We start from the raw sequence: 22,791 nt of genomic DNA on the forward strand, positions 1-22,791 counted from the left end.
TGTATACTATGTATTAAGACAAACGTTTGATGAACTGACTTTAAATAATACCAGATGTACTTGTTCCGACTTACGTACAAATCCGACTTAAAGACGGACTCAGGAATGGAACTCGTACATAACCCGGGGACTGCCTGTACTACTTCAACTTAATGGCATTCCTCTTTTATCTGCATGTAGCATCTCTTCCTTTGATCAGTCCATTTATCTTTTGAGGCTTCTTCGCTCATGACAGCTGTGTCCTGATTTTCTCTGCTGTGAAAACATTCCTTGTCATAAATACACCCCCGCCATAAAACACAGAAAGACTTCTTGTCTAGAGCACTCTAGGATTACTCAGGTTCCATTTTGTCACACTACTTTTTAGAATAAATTATAAATTCATAAAGACTTCATTGTTTTCACATATGCACAGACTAAATGAGCTGAAAGACCTGTTTATGTGCAGTAATGATCTATGATACCCCTGTCCACAGAACACATTGTATCCCCCACAATAACTCAGCTTCACAGTCGGTTCACCTGTAACATTTCAAGGTGCTGCATCCTATCCGGTGCTTGCAGAGAGGTTTTGACCTCTGGTGGGGTGGTGTTTGGTTTGCTCAGTGTGACAGTTAATACCACTTTCCCTTCCTTCCCTATCCAGGTCTGTCAGATCTGCCAGATGTTACTCCCCAGCAAGTGCAGCTACCTTGCTCATTACCGGCTCCACAAGAACAAGTCGCCGTACGTCTGCCCGGAGTGTGGCGGGGTCTGCCGAGCAGCACACATCCAAGCTCACGTGAAAGAAGTCTGCTTCCATTTCACCCGCAAGGTCGGATACAAGTAGGTGCCTGCATCCTTCCCAAGATCTCGTTCCTCACCTCTGTTACGTTACACCTAAAGGTTTGCAGGCTCCAATTATCTAATTAGAACTACAAAACTGTGTTCAGCAAGCATTAAAACACGTATCTAGGTGTGTATGGGCTGCTGTCACTACATCGTACCTCCCACTCGATCCGTGGCACCAATACATTAGTATCAGCTCACACCACTGAAGTAATCATCATGAGTCACTGCACTTCAAGAGTCCCACCCCTGTTTTCAAGTAGCTTCCACGTTTTCAGTATCCCAAGGTTGCCGTAATTTTTTTCCCCATAATCAAAGCTTCTTCAGCTAGTTCACGTACACCCAAAGCCACAGTGGTGAAGTCACTTGACAAGCACAAAGTTTAACCCTTTACAGTCTCCTCCCACCTTTTTTTCCACATTCATCTTGCAATTCTAGCACATACACTGTTCTGCTTTTGGACTGGGGTGTCCGGTCTTGAGTTAAATTCACCGGGAGGTTATTTCATCTCCCATTGTGGGAGCTTGCTGTGCACTTCAAGGAGAATCTGCCCTGCATCATGTGTTATAGCACCTCAGAAGTACTGCGGTAGTCCTAGCGTTCCTGTGGTGATACCGCAACCATCCCCACCATCCAGGCCATGCTCGCTTCTCACCGCTGCCATTGGGTAGGAGTTACAGAAGCCTTAGGTCCCACACCACCAGCTTCAGGAACAGTTATTACCCTTCAACTGAAGCAGTGTGGAGAGTGGTAAGTGCATAGAACACTCTGCCCAGAGTGGTGGTAAATATGGTACGTTAGGGACATTTGAGAGACTCTTAGATAGGCATGTGGATGAAAGAGAACTGGAGGGTTATGGGCTGCGTAGGAGGGAAGGGTTAGACTGATCATGGAGTAGAGTTATATGGGTTGGCACAACATCGTGGGCCAAGGGACTGTACTGTCCTGTACTGTTGTATGTTCAGTAGCAGCCTGAAGTGAGTTAAAATACAGTCATTTTTTTCTCCCCCTTTTATTCCCCCCTATAAAGGTGCCCCCAGTGTGGAGTGGTGTATGGAGGAATCAACACGATCAAGTCCCACATCCAAGACGTGCATTGCGAGGCTTTCCACAAGTGCCCGATATGCCCGATGGCTTTCAAATCTGCGCCGAGTGCCCACTCGCACATCTACACCCAGCACCCAGGTGTCAGCAGTCAGCAGGCCAAGTAAGTAATAACAGGGGCAGGGTTCTGTGCGAATGCCTGGGAACTCAGCACGAGCAACCAGTGTCATTGACCCTTTCAGCTTGTTTAGCTGTGCACTCCACATGTGTCCCCTTCCTCGACCCTGAATCCATCACAGGAAAAGCCCTCCCCATCACTGAGCTCACCTACAAGAAAGCGGCATCCACCATCAATGACCCCCACCATCCAGCTATGCTCTCTTCCTCGCTACTGCCGTTGAGAAGAAGGTACAAGAGCCATAGGTCCCACACCACCAGGTTCAGGAACAGTTATTACCCTTCAACCATCAGGCTCCAAAACCAGCATGGATAACTTCACTCACCTCAACACTGAGCTGATTCCACAACCTGCAGACTCAAGGACTCTACAACTCATGTTCTCAGTATTAATTATGAGCTTATCTATTTATTATTATTGTTTGTTTTTTTTGTATTTGCAGTTTGTCTTTTGCACATTTGTTGATTGTCAGTCTTTATGTGTAGTTTTTCATTGACTATTGTATTTCTTTGTTCTACTGTGAATGCCCGCAAGACAATGAATTCACAGTAGTAATAGTGACGTATACAGTACGTACCTTGATTATATATTTACTCGAATCCATGCCCGGTTATGGAGGGTGGCATGTATGAAGTCGGTGAGGGGGCACTCTCACACTGGATGGCAGCACACAGCTCAGATTGTGGGACACCTCAAGTATTGCGATTGGTTCATTATTGCCACGCGTAGTGCGCTACAGTGAAAAGCTTGTCTTGTGCTAACCTAATATTGGTACAGCATTATCTAACGTTCATAGTTTAATGCAAGAGAAGCTCATGATCTAATGCTCTTTCTGTTCATACAGATCAAATCATTACGTAGTGCATTGAGGTAGTACAAGGTGAAACAGTAACAGTGCAGAATAAATTCTAACAGCTATACAGGTGCAGTGCAGGTAGACAATAGGGTGCAAGGTCATAACGAGGTTAGATTGTGAGATCAAGTCCTTTTAATACTGTTATAATATAGAAGCTTTCCTGCAGCCTGGTGATACATATTTTTAGGTACAGTGGAAGACTTTCATCTATAATTTTTAAGGTGGAAAAGCCGTTGCACTGGAGCAGTTCGGCTCTCTGGACCTTGGAAGTCCAGTTCCATTGGTCCAAGTGGATGTCACAACTGATGTCTTCCTTGTGGCAGTGGATGACCATGATGTCTTCTGTGCCTCGTCATGTCCTTCGCTCTCCACAGAACATTACAGAGCCACCTTCCTGACCACTGGCTCTCACTGTTGATCTCATCTGCCCTGTCCGCTGAGGCTAACTTTGCATGGTAGGGCAAACATGTCCCTATCTCACTGGGGTATAAGGCCTGCCAGCTATTCTCACCTGGTTTAACCCACCTGTCAAAGCGGTGTACTGGGGTGTGACCGCTGTCACATGCAAACAGTTACTTGGAGCCACAGGTGAGAGCTGAGTGTCCAGTGGGGACCAGACATGAGTGTGCTACCCCACATTAGACGCCACAAGCCCCTTTGTCAGAGGTGCTACCTCTCCCTGGACATCCCATACACCCCATCACATTAATGCATTAAGGTAACAAGAAGGGGAAAAGCAATAACAATGCAGTGTTACAGAAAACATGCACTGCAGGCAGAAAATGAGTTGCAAGGCCAGCACAAGACAGATTGTGAGGTCAGCGAGGAAGTTGTCCTTGAGCTTGGTAGTATGTGCCTTCTGTCCAATGGGAGAGGAGAGAATATTTGCGGCAGTGATATGTATAGACAGAGGCCATGGAGGGGAGTCTGGTTTCCATGATGACTTGACGTGTGTACACAACTCTGCAGATTCTTTCAGTCACATATAGAGCAGTTGCCGTACCAGGCAGTAATTTATCCGTACTTTCTGTGATGCCTCAATAAAAGTTGGTAAGGGTGGACAGGGACATATCAAATTTCTTCAGCCTTCTGACAAAGTAGAGGTGTTTGCGAGTTTGCTTGTTTTAATGTCTCCATGGCTGGATCAGGAAAGGGCTGTTGGTGATGTTCACACCTAGGAACTTGAAGCTCTCAACCCTCTGAACCTCAACACCATTGATGGACACCATGCCCTCTTCCTGAAGTCAATAGTCAATTCTTTTGATTTGACACTCCTTACACCATGTTCCTAAGCTCTCTCTCTGCTTCCTACGAGGAGGAGAGGGGAGTGATATGGGAGCATTAGGACATAAATAAGTTATCTGCGCAGCGAGAATCGTTTCCATCGTCTCGCCTCATTTCCTTATCCATCTACCTCTTTCACCATCCAGGCTCCTTTTAAATATAGCTCTGCTATTCATCTTGTTCACTCCATGTGAGAGCTCTCACTCCTTTTGAGGTGAAGTAGATCCTCAAATCTATGTTCAAATGTATTTATAAATGTCACAAATGCATCTGTTTCTACCACTTCCTCTAGCAGCTGATTCCTTAAAATGCACTGCCTCTGTGTGGAAAACATTGCCCCATGAGTTCCTCTCAAGCCCTCACTTCATGCCCTCTGGTTTTTGACTAGCCTTACCCCAGGGAAAAGGCTGTGACTGATCAGAATCCAGTTTATTATCACTGTCCTGTCTGACATGAAATTTATTTTGTTGCAGCAGTACAGTACAAGACATAGACCATAAATCATGCAAAATACTGTACAAGGTAGTGTTTGAGTTAATAGCACATGCAAATTTATTTTTAAATATAATTTGGAGATACAGCATGGAGTTGGCCATCCTGCCCTTCGAGCTGAGCCTGTCGACCCTGATTTAACCCTAACTTAATCGCAGGACAATTTACAATGGCCAACCCTACCCAGTGCGTCTTTGGTCTGTGGGAGGAAACTGGAGCATCCGGGGAAAACTTCGCATTTCATGATAACGATATACAGGGACTCCATACAGAGGACACCGGAATTGAACTCTGATGCTCTAAGCTGTGGTAGTGTTGCATTAACTGCTACACTACTGTGGTACCCTATCTGATGGCAGAGGGGAAGAAGCTTTTCTGAAAGGCGGGGGGAGGGGGGTGTGAGTGAGAGAGAGAGAGAGAGAGTGTGTGTGTGTGTGTGTGTGTGTTCGTTCAGTCTCCTATAACTCTTCTCTAATCCAAACTTATCTTAAACATTGAAATTGAGTTCACATGCACTGCTTGCTCTGGCAGCTCGTTCCACACTCTCACGACCCTCTGAGTGAAGAAGTGTCCTCTAATGTTCTCTTTAAATTTTTAACCTTTCACCCTTAACCCATGACCTCTAGTTGTAGTCCCACCCAACCTCAGTTCAAAAACCCTTCTTGCATTTACCCTATCTATACCCTTCATATTTTGTATATCTCTATCAAATCTTCTCTCAGTCTTCTACATTCCAAGGGATGGAGTCCTAACCTGTTCAATCTTTCCATATAATTCAGGTCCTCCAGTCCTGGCAACATATTTATAAATGTTCTTTGTACTCTTTCAGCCTTATTTACATCTGTCCTGTACATAGGTGACCAAAACTACACACAGTACCCCGAATTAGGCCTCACCAATATCTTATACAACACATCTCCTGAACTCAATATTTTGATTTATGAAGACCAGTGTGCTTCTTTGTGATGAAAGGTCTTGGCCTGAAATGTCGACTGCACCCTTTTCTGTAGATGCTTCCTGGCCTGCTGAGTTCCTCCAGCATTTTGTGTTCCCTGTGTACCCAAGTACATTCCGACTTTACCACTCCTGATGTCAGGCTCACCGGCCTATAATTTCCTGGTTTATTTTTATTTGCCTTTCTTGAACAGTGGAACAACATTAGCTATCCTCCAATCATCCAGTACCTCATCTGTTGCTAAGGTTGATTTCAATATCTCTGCTAGGGCCCTGGCAATTTCTGCACGCCTCCCACAGGGTCCGAGGGAACACCTTATCAGGCCCTGAGGATTTATCCACCCTAATGTGCCTCGAGACTGCAACACCTCCTCCTCTATCATCTGTACAGAGTTTGTGACCTCGCTGCTGCTTTGCCCCACATCTGTTGACTCCTGCCACATGAGTAAATGCAGATGCAAAAAATCCATTTAAAATCTCCCCATCTCTTTTGGCTCCACACGTGGATCACCACTCTGATCTTCCAGAGGGCCAATCTTGTCCCTTGCAATCCGCTTGCTTTTAACGTCGTCGTAGAAGCCCATAAGATTCTCCTTCACATTGCAACCTCATGCCTTCTTTTAGCCTTGCTGATTACTTTAAGTGTTCTCAGCATTTCTTATACTTCTCAAGTACCTCACTTGTTCCACCTGTCTATACCTGATTTGCACCTTTTTTTGTTCTTAACCAGGGCCTCGATATCTCTTGAAAGCCAAGATTCCCTAACCCTGTTATTTCTACCTGATATTCTGAGGCACGTACAAACTCTGCATTATCAAAATTTCACTTTTGAAGCACTCCCACTTACCAAGTACACCTTTGCCGGAAAACGGCCTGTTCCATTCCACACTTACCAGATCTTTTCTGACACCATCAACATTGGCCTTTCTCCGATTTAAAATCTCACCCGTGGACCAGACTTATCCATTTCCATATTCACTTTGAAACTAATGACATTGCAGTCACTGAATGCAATGTGTTCCCCTACACAAAACTTCTGTGGCATGCCATCTCATTCCCTAATAGTAAATCGGGTATCACACGCTGTTTAGTTGGGACTTCTTTGCACTGATTAAGGAAACTTTCCTGAATACATTTGATAACCTATCGAGCCCAGAATATTGAGCTCCCAGTCTTGCTCACCCTGTAAGGAAGTCTCACTAGTGGCTACAATATCATAATTCCATGTGTTGATCCGTGCCCTGAGCTCATCTCTGCCTTTCGTATTACTTACATACAATAAACAGTACGCAACTCAGAACTTCAGTCGCTCAACCTTTTGATTCCTGACTTTGTCTGAGGTCTCAACAACATCTTTCTCCACAACATCTCCATTATCTGTTCTGGCACTCTTGTTCCCATTCCCTTGCGACTCTAGTTTAAACTCCTCATGCACTAGCAAACCTTCCTACTAGGATATTAGTGACCCTCCAGTTAAGGTACAAACTGTCTCTTCTGTACAGGTCTCAGCTTCCCTGGAAGAGAGTCCATTGATCCAAAAATCTGACAGATTCCTCCTCCTACGCCAACTCCTTAGCCACGTGTAAAAACTGTATGAACTTCCTATTTCCAGCCTCACAGATAGCAATCCTGAGATCACAGCCCTGGAGGTTCTGACCTTTAGCTTAGGACTAACTCCCTGAACCTCGTCACTCTTCCTACCTACGTCGTTGGATCACGACCTCTGGCTGCTCACCCTTCCACTTAAGAATGCTGAGGACTCGATCCAAGATGTCCTAGACCCTAGCACCTGGGAGGCAACATAACATCCGGGAATCTCATTCCCGTCCACACACACTCCTTTCTGTTCCCCTAACTAGTGAATACCCTATCACCGCAGATCACTTCTTCTCTCCCCTTCCCTTCCGAGTCAGACTCAGTGGCTGAGACTTGGCCACTGTGACTTTCCTCTGCTCTGGCCCCCATCCCCTAGAACGCAGAATGTAAAACATAGGACGGAGAAGAGGGCAGCACAGGAACAGGCCATTCAGCCCACAGTGTTGTGCTGAACCAGGTAAAAAGCAAATCAAAGCCGCCCAAACACTAATTCTTCCTATCTACACCATGTCCATATCCCTCCAGCTTCCTTCCATCCTATCCCAACTTCTTGTAAAAGTCTCCAATGTATCCAAAGTGTATACCTGGTGTTGAGGGGGATGGCCACAGGGGTGTTTAACCCCTTCCCCTTCCTGACTGTCATCCAGTTTCTTGTGTCCTGCACCTTGGGTGTAACTGCCTCTGTACATCCTAGCTATCACCCCCTCAACATCCTGAATGATCAAGCGTCCATCCAGTTCCAGCTCCAACTCCTTACAGCAGAGTGTTAGAAGCTGCAGCCAGATGCACTTTCTGCAGTTGTAGTCATCAGGGACCCTACCTTCCCACATCCCTCAAGAGGAGCATTCAACTATCCTGCCTGACATCTCTACTGTTCTAACTGTGCAAATATAAAGAAGGAAAACAATGAATAAACATGGGGGTGGGGGGGGGGGGGGAGAGATCCTACCTACAACTTTTTCCACCTTCTCTCACACAAGCCTCTCCTCGCTGAAGCCTCAAATAACCATCCTATCGCTATGAGAGTGGAAGATGTGGGGTGTGAGTAGAGGGTTGAACATTTCTTTTACATGGATGATGGGTGCCTGGGGCAGGCTGCCAGAGGTGATGGTGGGAACAGATATAAAAGTGGTGTTTAGGAGGCTGTTGGACAGATGCATGAATATGGAGAGATGTAGATCGCGTGCAGACCGAAGGGATCCGTTTCATTTGTCTTCACTATTGGGCTGCACTGTTCTGATTTTATCTCATTCAGAAGCAAAGGGAGTGGCATTTGTTCAGGCAACAAGATGTGGGCCATCCCTTGCCGTGTTACATGCGGTTGCATTGGAGTTGATCTGGAGTAACTGCATGCCGTTCTCGTCACATTCCTACAGGAAAGCTATCAGTAAGGGTTTGAAAGAGTTCAGAGAAAATTTGCAAGGATGTTGCTGGAACAAAGATCTGCGTTATAGGGAAAGGTTGAGTAGGTTAGGACTTTATTCCCTGATGTGTGGGAGTATTCAGAAATGAGGGGTAGATAGGGTCATAGGCAGCCGGTGGTGTAGAGGCATCCACACTAGACTTTGAGTCGAGTGCCCCGAGTTCGGATCTGGCCGGCTTCTTGAACATTTTCCGTCTCTGCTGGGTTGAGTGTCAAGTTGACAACTCGGCCTCGTACAAAAAAACAGACAAATAAACGGCAAGGTTGCTGCCTGATACTCCACAAGGCGCAGAAAGGAGCAAAAAGCAAAGGTTAGGGTAAATGCAAGCAACTGAGTTTGGGTGAAACCAGAGCTAGAGGTCATGGGTTAAGGCTGAAAGGGGAATCTGAGGGGGAACTTCATTCAGAGGTTGGTAAGAGTGTGGAACAAGCTGCCAGCAGATGTGGTGGATGTGAGTTTGATTGCAACATTTAGGAAAACTTTGGATAAGTACATGGATGGGAGGTGTACAGAGGGCAGGTCTGGGTGCAGGTGTGTGGGGGGGAAAGCAGAGTAACAGTTCAGCATACACTAGATGGGCCAAAGAGTCTCTTTCTGTGCTTTGTAACAGTAAGTCTTCTCCCTCTCTTCTCCACCCTCCCCCCACCACAGGGTGATTCACAAGTGTGCCATGTGTGACACCGTCTTCACCCACCAGCCGTTGTTGAGCGCCCACTTTGACCAGCACCTGACGAAGCAGCGTGTCGCTGTCTTTAAATGCCCGCAGTGCCCAGTGCTTTATGCCCAGAAACGGACGATGATGGAGCACGTTAAGGTGAGCCGGGGAGGAGTGGGCAGCCAGGCAGTAGTTCTGTTTGTCTAGTGCAACCTCTGAATGTGGCTTTCTTCCCCTGCAGAGCACCCACTCCAGCCTGAAAAGCGAGGAGCCGGTGCAGAGCCAGCCGGCCACACCGGTCAAACCAGCGCCAAAGTCAAGCCCAGACTCGGTGGACTCGTTGACCGACGAGTCGTCCGCCAGCCCCAAGGACGTCCTGAGCTTGCAGCGGCGGAAGGAGATGAGGCTGAAGCTGAAGAACGCCGGCTGGACGTGCAGCCAGTGCCAGATGTGGTTCCCGGAGCGCGAGGAGTATGTGACCCACATGAAGAGGGATCATGGCAAAGTGAGTGACCGAGGGCAAGGGCAGAGCGCATAGCATCTGTGGACCTGGGGTGACAAGGAATCTGCGTGCTTTGAGCTCCCACCAAGCCCTCCCAGATTAGTTGAGGAGGAAAGGGATAAAAAGAAAACAGAGGGCTCTGTGGGAGGGAAAGGTGGAACGATCTTGGAGCATTGTGAACCAAAGTGCCTATACCGTGCTGTAGCTCCGTCTGCGCTGTTCCCAAGTCAGAGGAAATACCGAGTAAACCTCCCTCTACATTATCCTATCATCTACTCCCAGGGCAAGGACAGCATAGGTGTGGAGTATAGCTGGCAGCAGTTGCAAAAGCCTCCTACTACCAGGTTTGGGAACAGTTATTACCCTACAACCATCAGGGTCCTGAGCTGGCGTGGATAACTTCAATCACCACCACTCGGAACTGATTCTGCGACCTGCAGACTCACTTTCAAGGCTTCTTTACAGCTCTTGTCGCCAGCACTGTGGATTCCGGTTAATTGGGTTGGGCAAAGAAATTTTAAAAGGAATATTCGTGGGCTTTCGGCATTTTCTAGCAGCCTAATCAAATCACAATTCATTAGCAAGGGCTATTAAAAATAAGGAGTGGCCATTGTGTGAGTGAACCGGTGTTAGAGTAGGGGCTTGGGCTCAACAAACTCGAATGAGGTACGTTTCCGATTAGTTTCTTCTTCATTCTTTGTCTGTTAGTTCATAGTTAGTGCAGTGGGATTGGCTCCAGGGGCTGTGCTGTGATCTTTGTTTGAGATGTGGGAATTGCAGGAGATCTCCAGTCTCCCAGATAACCAGGTGCACTGAGCTGCAGCTCTTCAGGGAAAGTGTTAAGGAACTGGAACACTGTCCCGATGACCTTCGGCTCAGACAGGAAAATGAGGAGGTGATGGACAGGAGTTGCAGGCAACAAGTACTTGGGTACTTGGAGAGGGCAAGAAAATGGGCAGCCAGTGCGGAGTACCCATGTGGCTGTTCCACTCCGTGATAAGTATACCTCTTTGGATTTTGTTGAGGGGGTGACCTACCAGGGGAGAACCACAGCGACTGGATCTCTGGCATTGAATCTGGTGCTGTGGCTCAGAAGGGAAGAGGGGAGGAGAACCTCAGTAGTGATGGGGGGTTCCATTGTTAGAGGAGTAGACACAAGTTTCTGTAGGTGTTAGAGAGACACCTGGTTGGTACGGTGCCTGTTTTAGGAACATCTCAGCTGTGGAGCATTCTCAAGGGGGAGGGAAGCCAGAAGTCTTGGTATTTTTAGCAGTAACCAACTCACTCTGACTGTAAAGAGAGAGAAAAAGCAAAGGAGGAGATCAAGGAAATTGTGATCCTAAAAAAACTAGCTCAGCAGAAAGATGAGGCACATTCCAGTTATAACATGTGAGTTAGTCAGATTCGAGAGGTGTGGCACCTGATGTAGAAAATCTTGGAAGCTTCTAGAAAAATACAGAATCAGCAACACTACAATTACTGAACAAGTACACACATATAGGTGATCATATAAAAATATGAGCAGCATAGAAAAGGTTAAACTACTAGAAAAATAGCAACTTTAAGAAATATAAATAAGTACTGCAAAATAGTGAGATGGTAGTCGCAACTCATGAACCATTCAGAAATCTGTTAACAGGGATGGGAGGGGGGAGGGAAGACATTGTACATCTTTAGGCTCCTGTGCCTGCTCTCAGGTAGTAGTAATGAGAAGGCATGATCCGAATGCTGCCTATTCTGAGGCACAGTCTTTAGTGGTGGGGAGACTAGTGCCCATGATAGAGCGGGCTGAGTCTACAATGCTGTGCAGCTTTTCTCAGCCCTGTAAGTTGGAGCCTCCATACCAGGCGAGGATGCATGCTCTCTGCAGTATATCTGTAGAAATTTGCTAGAGTCTGTGGTGACATACCAAATCTCCTCAAACTTTTAATGAACGGTAGCCACTGGCCTTTGGGATTGATCAATATGATGTGCTCAGGGTGAGCTGTTCTGTGTAAGGGGGCATGAAATGAAATGCAGTGAGATATTCCCCTGCCAGAAGTATTCGATGATGCTTTGTAAAAGGGAGGTTTCAGATGCCGAACTGGAAGGGGATGCAGTAGAAATGGGGATCAGTGGTGTATTTCTTTTCCTCCGCCACGTCTCATGCTGGATGTCGTCAACAGGCAATGAAGAAGTTCCCGTGCCGTCTCTGCGAACGGTCATTCTGTTCGGCACCCAGTTTGCGAAGGCACGTCCGAGTGAACCACGAGGGGATCAAGCGTGTTTACAACTGCAGGTAACTGAGGCTGCTACCGACCAGGAAACCTCTTCCCCAGAGACTCGAGGCCGGACTGGCGATGATTTACGCGGCCATTGCTCAGTGGACAATATAGAGGGAGAGGGAGATGGGAGGGTGGGGTGGAGAGAGACAGAAAGGAGGGCTAGAGAGACAGACAAACAGAAGGGAGGGAGAGAGAGAGACGGGAAGTGGTGAAGAGAGACTTGAGGGGAGAGTCGGAATGGCAGGAAGGGTGGGGGAGAGAAGCGGGAAAGATGAGGGACAGAGGAGAAGGGGTGGGGGAGAGAGGAGGAAGGGATCAGGGAGAGATGGAAAGGCAGAGTTTGAGGGACTGAAAGAAGGGCAGGAGGGCTGGGGGAGAGATGGAATGGAGGGAGGTGGGAGGGTAGGCAGGGGTGGGGAGTGAGATGAAAGGGCAGGAGGGGTAGGGGAGAGGGGAGGAAGGGTTGGGTTGAGTGAGTTGGGAAGGTGAGAGACAGGAGGGAGGGAGATGGAAGGAGGGGGAAGAGAGACTCGGGAGAGTTGGATTGGCAGGCAGGAGGGGTGGGGAGAGATGGGAGGGAGGGGTGAAGGAAAGGCAGAAGGGCAGTTGGGGTGAGGGAAAGGTGGGAGGGTAGGCAGAGGTGGGGAGTGAGATGAAAGGGCAGGAGGGGTAGGGGAGAGGGGAGGAAGGGTTGGGTTGAGTGAGTTGGGAAGGTGAGAGACAGGAGGGAGGGAGATGGAAGGAGGGGGAAGAGAGACTGGGGAGAGTTGGATTGGCAGGCAGGAGGGGTGGGGAGAGATGGGAGGGAGGGGTGAAGGAAAGGCAGAAGGGCAGTTGGGGTGAGGGAAAGGTGGAAGGGAGGGGTGGGGGAGGGAGGTGGGAGGGTAGGCAGAGGTGGGGAGTGAGATGAAAGGGCAGGAGGGGTAGGGGAGGGAGGGTTGGGAAGGTGAGAGACAGGAGGGAGGGAGATGGAAGGAGGGGGAAGAGAGTGGGGAGAGTTGGATTGGCAGGCAGGAGGGGTGGGGAGAGATGGGAGGGAGGGGTGAAGGAAAGGCAGAAGGGCAGTTGGGGTGAGGGAAAGGCGGAAGGGTGGGGTGGGGGAGGGAGATGGAAGGGGACACACCATTAGCGTAGAACTAGTATTCACTCAAATTTAGAAGGAGAGACTTCATTATGGAAAGATTGCAATCTCTGTCCTTCCAAATTTGCCTGTGCAGTTTTTTTTACCCAGGGAGAGGGAGTCAGAAACTAGTGGAGCCAGGTTTAAGGTAATGGGTAAAGATTTAAAAGGGACCTGAGGGACAACTTTTTAATGTTGTGGGCATGTGGAATGAGCAAACGAGCTGCTAGAGGAGCCTCTAGCTGTGGAGGAGGCTGCAGGCAGACAAGTGAATGGAGAACTGGAGTGGCAAATGTCAGTAAGGCCAGAATCAGGCACAGATTTCCACAAATTTCTCACCCAATTTCTGTTTGGATAGTTTTGACTTGGGTTGTTTTCTGGCGAGAGTCTGAGGGGAGCCGTGAGGAATATAAAATACTGCACGGCACAGAAAGCCTTTTTCCTGCCTGTAAAAATGTCAAATTCTACAGTTCATGCCTTGAAGGTGAAAAGGGGAAAGGTTAAGAAAGATATGGGGGTAAATGTTTTCTTACACAGAATGGTGGGTGTGTGAAATGGGCTGCCAGGGGTGGTGCTGGAAGCTGAAACAATGGAGCCATTTAAGAGGCTCTTTAGATAGACACATGAAATTAATATGGATAATTTATTTTAATTTGACATTATGTTTACAATCATCATGGGCCAAAGGCCTGTTCCTGTACTGTTCCTTGTTCCCCTGTACACAGTTGTGACCTCCTGCCTGTCTATTTTAACCATTTTCGAACACCACGGTCACCTCCTCCATATCAGCAGCAACTCCTTCCTCAGCACTTTCCTTTGATCCTAAAATACCTTGTGTTATACCTTGTGTTTTGAAGACTCCTTAAATGTTTACAAAGGACCCTCAAATTCCCTCTATTTATTTATTTAGTAATACAGCAGTGTAACAGGCCCTTCTGGCCAAACAAGTTACCTCATCTTCTGCCTAGTCCCATCTATTTGTACCTGCACCACAGCCCTCCCTCCCTCTCTCATCCATGTACCTACAAACTTCTCTTAAATGTTACAGTTGAACCTTCTGCTAGTGGCTCATTCCACACTCTGGGTGAAGAAGCTCCCACTTAAATATTCACCTTTCACCCTAAACCTATGACCTCTAGTTCTGACCCAACCCAAGGGTCAAGCATCCACTCTGAATTCCACCCTGCACGTTGTTTGCCGTTTCTTTAGCGTTTGTCTGCTTTATGAGGCCAAGTTGCTAGCTCAATGCTCAACCAGATGGAAAGCGTGCAAGGAGCTGGCCAGGTGCAAACCCTGAACCTCTTGTTCCAGGTCTGGGTGTGGAAACCACTACACTACCAGCATGGACCATTTCACTCTATCTACACCCCTCATCGTCTTGTATACCTCTAAGGTCACCCGTCTGCACTCTTTGAAGCTTTTTATAAGTAATTAACTTAATACCCCATATTTCTTTGGGGTGAGGGACGAAAGCAGAACACCTACCTGGAGGAAAGTCACAGGGAGAACATACAAACTCTTTACAGACAGCGATAGGAATTTAACTCGGGTTGCTGGTGCTGCAATACCGTTACATTACTGTGCCACCTCTTAAGTGGGGTGCACACAGTCACCTTAGGTGAGCTGCTGTCACACCCTCAGTTTAAACACCCTGTTAAAAGAGTGCGATCAGGTACGATTCGGTAGTGACGTGCAGCCTTGCGTTTCAGACACTGCGTCAAGGGCAAGCGGACTTTTAGCAGCCGTCTGACACTAGAGAAGCACCTGCAAGTCATCCACGGTATTAACTTGGCTGACCACATTCAGGACCAGGAGAACCTCTTCGAGAGAGTCAGCATTAAGGTAAGATCAGCCGAGACGAGTGCACGCAGCAGAACTACTCTGTTAGCAGATGAAGTAATGGCCCTGTTTAATTTGCATTACAGGTAGAACTCAGACATTGCTTCAGTATAGGGGTAACCTTCAGTTTTTAACCTTTCAGGTTAATTTCGGTTATTTAAGTTACGAGAGAAAACTCCATTTAATGGAAAGGTGTATTTGGTTAGAGTCATACAGAAGAGAAACAGGTCACTTCACCCACAATCTGTACCAGCTATTTATTTCAACTAATCTTGCTCTCTTCCCATTTTGTTCCATGCATGCTCTCAACAACCCCTCCCAGATTTCACTTCCCAGTCTCTTAGTCGGGCTCATTTGGACTCTTGGACGCAGTCAGGGAATGATTTACTGTGGTCAGTTAACCCAACAAGCTGCATGTCTTTGGACTGCAGAGCCGCGATGGTGCTGTGGCTCAGAGGGAAGTGGGGAGATGAGTGCAGTAGTGATGGGGATCCCATAGTCAGAGGAGCAGACAGGAGGTTCTGTGCTCGTGAAGGAGATACCTGGATGGTATGTTGCCTCCCAGGTGCCAGGGTCAGGGATATCTCAGGTCCGCAGCATTCTAAAGGGGGGAGGTGAGCAGCCTGAAGTCTTGGTACACATTGGTACCAACAACATAAGTAGGAAAAGGGAGGAGGTCCAGAAGAGAACATTTAGGGATTTGGGTAAAGCTGGAAAGCAGGACACCCAGGGTAGTAATCTCTGGATTGCTGCCTGTGCCACACGCCAGGAAGGCTAAGGATAGGATGATTTGTCAGATGAGTGCATGGCTGGGGAGCTGGTGCAGGGGGCAGGGGTTCAGATCTCTTCAGCGGAAGGTATGACTTGTTACGCCTGAACCCAAGGAGGATCATTATCCTTGCAGACAGGTTTGCCAAAACTGTTGGGGAGGGCTTAAACTAATTTGGCAGGGGATGGGAACTGGAGTGGTAGGGCTGAGGATGGGGCATTTGATATACAGTCGGCCCTCCTTATCCGCGAATTCCGCATGCACGAATTCAACCAACCGTGAATCGAGAAAACCCGGAAGTGCTCTTTCAGCACTTGTTGTTCGAGCATGTACAGACTTTTTTTTCTTGTCATTATTCCCTAAACAATGCAGTATAACTAGTTTACATAGCATTTACATTGTATTAGGTATTACAAGTAATCTAGAGATGATTTAAAGTATACAGGAGGATGTGCGTGGGTTATCATGGATCGGGATCGAAAAAAATCGGAAGTTCTCTTAACTAAGTAAGTCGGAACAGGTACATCCGGTATTATTTAGCGTCAGTTAGTCAAACGTTTGTCTTCATACATAGTATATACTTTACCTTTATATGCATACCTTTCTATGCATATAAAACACTTAAGAACATATGTTTCAGCGCTGGGCTTGGGAACGCAAGTGTGATCTACTAACAGATCGCTATGGAATGCGCTCTCCACTGTGCCGGGTTGATGTGGAGGATCAAAAACCCAAAACCCAATAATTAAACCACTGCGTTGCTTAGTAATAATTGTAGCTTTCATCGGGGCAGGGCCTTTCTCACTTTATCCTTTAAAATTGTTCCAATCGTTACCGACTGTAGCCTAACGCTTTTCCAATGACCGATGACGTTTCACCTCTTTCCGATTGCTTTATTATTTCCACTTTATTTTCAATCGTTATCGTGATTATTTTCGTGAACAGAAACACCGCGGATTCAGATCTCTGCCGCTGGTCCTAATGTCCACCACACTGAGACAGGTTAAATAAGGTCTTGGGTTCCGCTGGGTCATAAGATCCACCGCATTGCGACATGTTGAATAAGGTCTTGGGTTCCGCTGGGTCCTAAGAATCACTGCATTGAGACAGGTTGAATAAAGGACTTGAGCATCCGCGAATTTTGGTATCCGTGGGGGGTCCCGGAACCAATCCCTCGCGGATAAGGAGGGCAAACTGTAGAACTAGGTGCAGTGTGTAGTGAGACTGTGTGGAAGGACGGGCAGATGATAGGGTAAAATTGCAATCAGTGGAATGAGTTGAAGTGTAATGAGGAGGGGGTCGAAAAGGGTGATGAATACAGGACTGAAAGTGTTAAATTTGAATGCATGCTGTATATTATATTATAACAAGAGGAATTGAGTATAGGAGTAAAGAGGTCCTTCTGCAACTGTACAGGGCCCTGGTGAGACCCCACCTGGAGTATTGTGTGCAGTTTTGGTCTCCAAATTTGAGGAAGAACATTCTTGCTATTGAGGGAGTGCAGCGTAGGTTCACAAGGTTAATTCCCGGAATGGTGGGACTGTCATATGTTGAAAGATTGGAGCGACTGGGCTTGTATACACTGGAATTTAGAAGAATGAGAGGGGATCTGATTGAGACATATAAGATTATTAAGGGATTGGACACACTGGAGGCAGGAAGCATGTTCCCGCTGATGGGCGAGTCTAGAACTAGAGGCCACAGTTTAAGAATAAGGGGTAGGCCATTTAGAACAGAGATGTGGAAAAACATTTTCACCCAGAGAGTGGTGGATATGTGGAATGCTCTGGCCCAGAAGGCAGTGGAGGCCAAGTCTCTGGATGCTTTCAAGAGAGAGTTAGATAGAGCTGTTATAGATAGTGGGGTCAAGGGATATGGGGAGAGGGCAGGAACGGGGTACTGATTGTGTATGATCAGCTATGATCACAGTGAATGGTGGTGCTGGCTAGAAGGGCAGAATGGCCTACTCCTGCACCTATTGTCTATTAAATAAGGTAGATGATCTAGTAGCACATTTAGAGATTGATTTTGTGGGCATCACCTAGTCGTGGCTGAAAGATCATAGTTTGGACCTTGACATCCAAGGATACACATTGTATCAAAAGGACAGGCAATAGGATGACGCTACTGGTAAAAAAAAATAAATCAAATCCTTCGAACGAGGTGACATAGGATTGGAAGATATAGAATCCTTGTGGGCACAGTTAAGAAACTGCAAGGGTAAAAAGACCTGATGGGAGGTAAAGATGGGTCTTCGAATAGTAACCAGGATGTGGGCTACAAATTACAACAGGAGATAGAAAAGACTTGTAAAAAGGTCAATGTTGCCATAGTTATGGGAGGTTTCAAAATGCAGATAGATTGGGGAGAATCAGGTTGGTGCTGGATCCCAAAAGAGGAATTTGTAAAATGCCTATGAGATGGCTTTTTAGAGCAGCTTGTGGTTGATCCCAGTAGGGAGAAGACAGTTCTGGATTCGGTGTAGTGAAATGAACCAGATCTGATTAGGGAGCTTAGGGTAAAGGAACCCTTAGTAGACAGTGATCATAATATGATAAAATTTGCCCTGCTGTTTGAGATAGAGAAGATAAAGTGAGATGTATTACAGTTGAATAAAAGGAATGACAGAGGCATGAGAGGGGAGTTGGTCAAAGTTGGTTGGAAGGGATGATGGCAGAACAGCAATGGCTGAAGTTTCTGGGGGCAAGACCGAAGGCACAGGATAGATACTTACCAAAGATGAAGTATTCTAAAAGGAGGATGACACCAGTGTATCTGACGAGAGAAGTTAAAAGTCACATAAAAGAGAGTGGATGTAATATAGCAAACCTAGTGGGGAATTAGAAGATTGGGATAAAAACCCAAGAGAAGGCAATGAACAAGAGCCATAAGGAGATTTAAAAAAATGAAATGTGAAGGAAGCTTGTCAAAAGAGGATACCAAAGATATTTTCAGATATAGAAAGAGTAAAAGAGAGGCGAGAGTGGACATTAGACCACTGGAAAAATGACACTGCAGAGGTAGTAATGGAGGACTAAGAAACAGTGGACAAACTTAATAAATATTTTGCATCAGTTTACTGTGGAAGATACTAGCAGTGTGCCAGAGATTCGGGAGAATCATGGGGCAGAAGTGAGAGTTGAGGCCTCTGTTGGTCAGGGTCAACAATGGATGTTGTGTCCTAACTGTCTAGATACAGAGCCCTGGACAGTACAATATGGAGAGAAAGCTGTTGCCCATGTAGCAAGCTCCCCCTCTCCACGCATCTGATGAACTTGAAGGAGCAACAGAGACAAATACTGTTTGACACCAGCAATATTGCAGGAGTTACCAGTCAGCAACCTCAGTGTAGGACTGTCTTACTGCCAGATCTGGATTTCCCCTCTGGGGTTTCTCCCAAAGCCTTCCCCATGAGTGGGTGTTGCCACAAGGCAGCAGAGGTTCGAAACGAGTTCTCCTTCTCCTAGGCGAGCCGTCAACCATGGCTGACGAGCCCCATCTGCCCGAAGCAACTGGTTTTAATGCGCCAGTAACCCACCTTTGCCCCTTCTCCTGTCAGTAGGAAAATTTCCACTGGGTTTAGTAGCTAAGCCACATGTGAAGGCCAGGAGCTGGACTTGGTTGTCAGAGGCTATTAGAGGTCCACACCATTAGTAATGATCTGTCAAGAATCACTAGTTTCTGGAGAGGTTCCAGAGAACTGGAAAATGTCACTCCACTCTGTAATAAGGGAGGGAGGCAGAAGAAAGGAAATCATAGGCCAGTTAGCCTGGCCTCAGTGGTTGGAAAGATGTTGGAGTCAATTGTTAACGATGTGGTTCCAGGGTCCTTGGTAGCACATGATAAAATAGGCCAAATTCAGCATGGTTTCCTTAAAGGGAAATCTTGCCTGTTGAAATCCTTTGAGGAAGTAACAGACAGGATAGACAAAGGAGTCAGTGGATGTTGTTTACGTGTATTTGAAGAAGGCCTTTGATAAGGTGCTGCAAATGAGGCTGCTTAAGATGCAGGCCCATGGTATTACACAAAAGATACTAGCATGGATAGAGGATTGGCTGACTGACAGGAGGCAAAGAGCGGGAGTAAAGCAGGCTTTTTCTGGTTGGCTGCCAGTGACTAGTGGTGTTCCACAGGAGTCATTGTTGGGACCACTTTTCACATTGTCTCAGTGATTTGGATGATGGAATTGATGGCATTGTGGCCAGGTTTGCAGGCAATGCGAATATAGGTCGAAGGGCAGGTCGTGTTGAGGAAGCGGGGAGCTTGCAGAAGCACATATTGGAAGAATAGGCAAAGAAGTGGCAGATGGAATATAGTGTAAGGAATTGTATGGCCATGCACTTGGGTAGAAGGAATAAAGGTGTAGACTATTTTCTACAGGGAGAGGGAAAAAAAATTAAAAATTAGAGGTACAAAGAGTCCTGAGATTCCTTGGGTAGGATTCCCTAAAGGTTAACTTGCAGGTTGAGTCGATGGTAAGGAAGGCAAGTACAATGTTAGCATTTATTCTAGTCCTCTTGAAATCAAAGAGTAAGTGTGTCATACTGAGGCTTTACAAAGCATTGATCAGACTGCACAGAGTATCATGACCAGTTTTGGGTCCTTATTAAGAAAAGATGTACTGACATTGGAGAGGGTGCAGAGGAGGTTCACGAGAATGGTTCCAGGAATCAGAGTGTTAATGTACGAGGAGGCCTGTACTCACTGGAGTTTAGAAGAATGAGGAGGGATCTCATTCAAACCTTTGAATTCAGTGGATTCTGGGTAATTGGGCCATCAGTTAATTGGGACCACTCTCAAAGAACAAAATCAAATTGAGGAAATAGCCCGGATTCCCTTTGTTTATTTGGAACACTATGCTGCCTAATTGGAACAGGACATGGTCAGTCGCACACACTCGTGTAAACCGTGCTTAGAGCAAACATTTGCATCAGTTGCATGTGCTTGTGGTATGTTATCCATTCGTGCAGACAGACACCGACTCAAGAAGCAGTGATTTGTGATCATTTTGCTTTTTTATTTTGACTTTAAATTAATTTTGGGACCCTTGCCAAAATGCCATGAAAAGATTTGATACTAGCTGAAAAAAATTATCCTACTAGACCAAGTTAAAAGCCATCGTCAGCTGGCAGTGACAACTGGAGTGGCGAAATCCTCAATTGCACGCTTGATACATCAACAAGATAAACTGCGAGAAGAATGAACATAATGTGAGGGACAACAAGTAACATTCCCTTTTCTCCAAACACGCAACAACCTCGGGTTCAAAGAAAGCAATGGATCATATAACTATGCTGTGTTGTGCAGATATGTCAGGAACTGTTATTGGGAATTGCGTTAAGCCTCGCTGCTCTAAATGGCTAAATTTGGATAGTTTACCAGTCGAGTACTGTGCTAGTAAGAATACATGGATGACATACGAAATTTTTAAGGGATGGCTGACGAGTTGGGAGATGGAGCTACAGCGGAAATCAAGCAAAATTCTTGACAATTGTGCAGCACATCCGAACGTGGGATGTTTGAGAAACATCCAGCTGTAATTTTTGCCTGACAATGCTGTGCAACACCCTTGGTACAATGGAAATGGGAATAATAATAAAAAATTAAAGATGTATCACAGAAAGTTGGTGAAGCACATTCTCGAAGCAATTGAAGAAAATCTACTGACGTCTTCAACAGCCAAGGAAGTGAGTGCAAGGGTTATTCTTTCACAGGCAGTATAGTTTGTCACTGATGATTGGCAAGAAATAAGCAGCAAGACAATTCAAAATGGCTTTGCTCACTGTGGTTTCAAACATTCAGGCTTGGAGATGCCAAGTTGGGAACTACAAAGAATTTGTAGGTATTGACAGTTATCTTGAATGTTACAGTGAAACTGAAGATTTGGAGCATGCAATCGTTGAAAACATTTTACCACAACTCCAGGGCGGGGAATATGAAGACAAGGAAAGTGATGAGGACACAACTGACCCTGAGCTAGTGTCTACACAGAATGCTAGGCAATTTATTATTGGATTACATTACTTCTAGCAGGAAGGCAATGTAGACAGTCCATTATCTGTACTGTCTGCGCTGATCTTGTTCATTTACACTCAATCAAAAGAACACAGCAGCTCACACTCGATGAATCCCTCCATCAATAACCATTACCAACTAATACAGTTTTATAGTACTGTAGTAGTATTGATAGTGTTCTAATTTGTCCTTGCTTCATTTAAATACATAATTTATTACTCAGTTAAATGGCAGTTTGTCTTTTTTTATATATTTTTTAACTATTTCCATGAAACTTCAACAAATTGGGGCAGAAAACTTACTTAAAACTTAATAGAAAACTTACCGGTCCCAATGTGTCGCAATTAACTGGAATCCACTGTGTTGAAAGACCTAGATAGACTGGATGTAGAGAGGATGCTTTCTGTAGTGGGAGAATCTGGGACCAGAGGGCACAGCCTCAGAATAGAGGGGTGTCTATTTAGAACAGAGATGAGGAGGAATTTCTTTAGCCATGGGATGGTGAATCTGCGGAATTCATTGCCACAGGCATTTGTGGAGGCAAAGATCGGGTATATTTAAAGTGGAGGTTGATGGGTTTTTGATTAGTAATGGTGTGAAAGGTGGTGGGGAGAAGGCAGGAGAATCAGGTTGAGAGGGATAATAAATCAGCCATGATGGAATGGCAGAAGAGACTCGATGGACCGAATGGCCTAATTCTGCTACTGTGTCTTATGCAAAACCTTGGGTCTGGAGGGACTGAGTTATCAGGAGTGTATAGGCAGGCTAGAACTTTATTTCTTGAAGTGTAGAGGTGTATAAAATAATGAGGGGCATAATCATGACTTGATTATGAACGCACCCAGTTAAGGTAGCAAGAACGGGAGGGCTTAGGTTTCAGGTAAGAGAGTAAAGATTTAAGAGGACAGTAATGTCTCTGTGGAATCAGTTGGTTGAGGCAGGTACAGTAACACCTTTTGGACGGACACGTG

At 46.2% G+C, this 22,791-nt stretch overlaps 1 protein-coding gene across 6 annotated transcripts in view; it reads left to right on the forward strand.

Moving 5' to 3' along the window:
- Positions 1–22,791, forward strand: part of LOC140735775 (zinc finger protein 687-like) — an 82,656-nt gene that overhangs the window by 56,472 nt on the left and 3,393 nt on the right. For all 6 annotated transcript variants that reach the window (XM_073061251.1, XM_073061249.1, XM_073061247.1 and 3 more), the window contains 6 exons: positions 647–825; positions 1,859–2,035; positions 9,308–9,470; positions 9,553–9,816; positions 11,979–12,091; positions 14,907–15,039. In XM_073061251.1, the coding sequence (XP_072917352.1) occupies positions 647–825; positions 1,859–2,035; positions 9,308–9,470; positions 9,553–9,816; positions 11,979–12,091; positions 14,907–15,039 (1,029 nt within the window). The remainder of the gene's footprint in view (positions 1–646; positions 826–1,858; positions 2,036–9,307; positions 9,471–9,552; positions 9,817–11,978; positions 12,092–14,906; positions 15,040–22,791) is intronic.

Source organism: Hemitrygon akajei, chromosome 11 (assembly GCF_048418815.1).
Source record: "Hemitrygon akajei chromosome 11, sHemAka1.3, whole genome shotgun sequence".
Lineage (NCBI taxonomy): Eukaryota > Metazoa > Chordata > Chondrichthyes > Myliobatiformes > Dasyatidae > Hemitrygon > Hemitrygon akajei.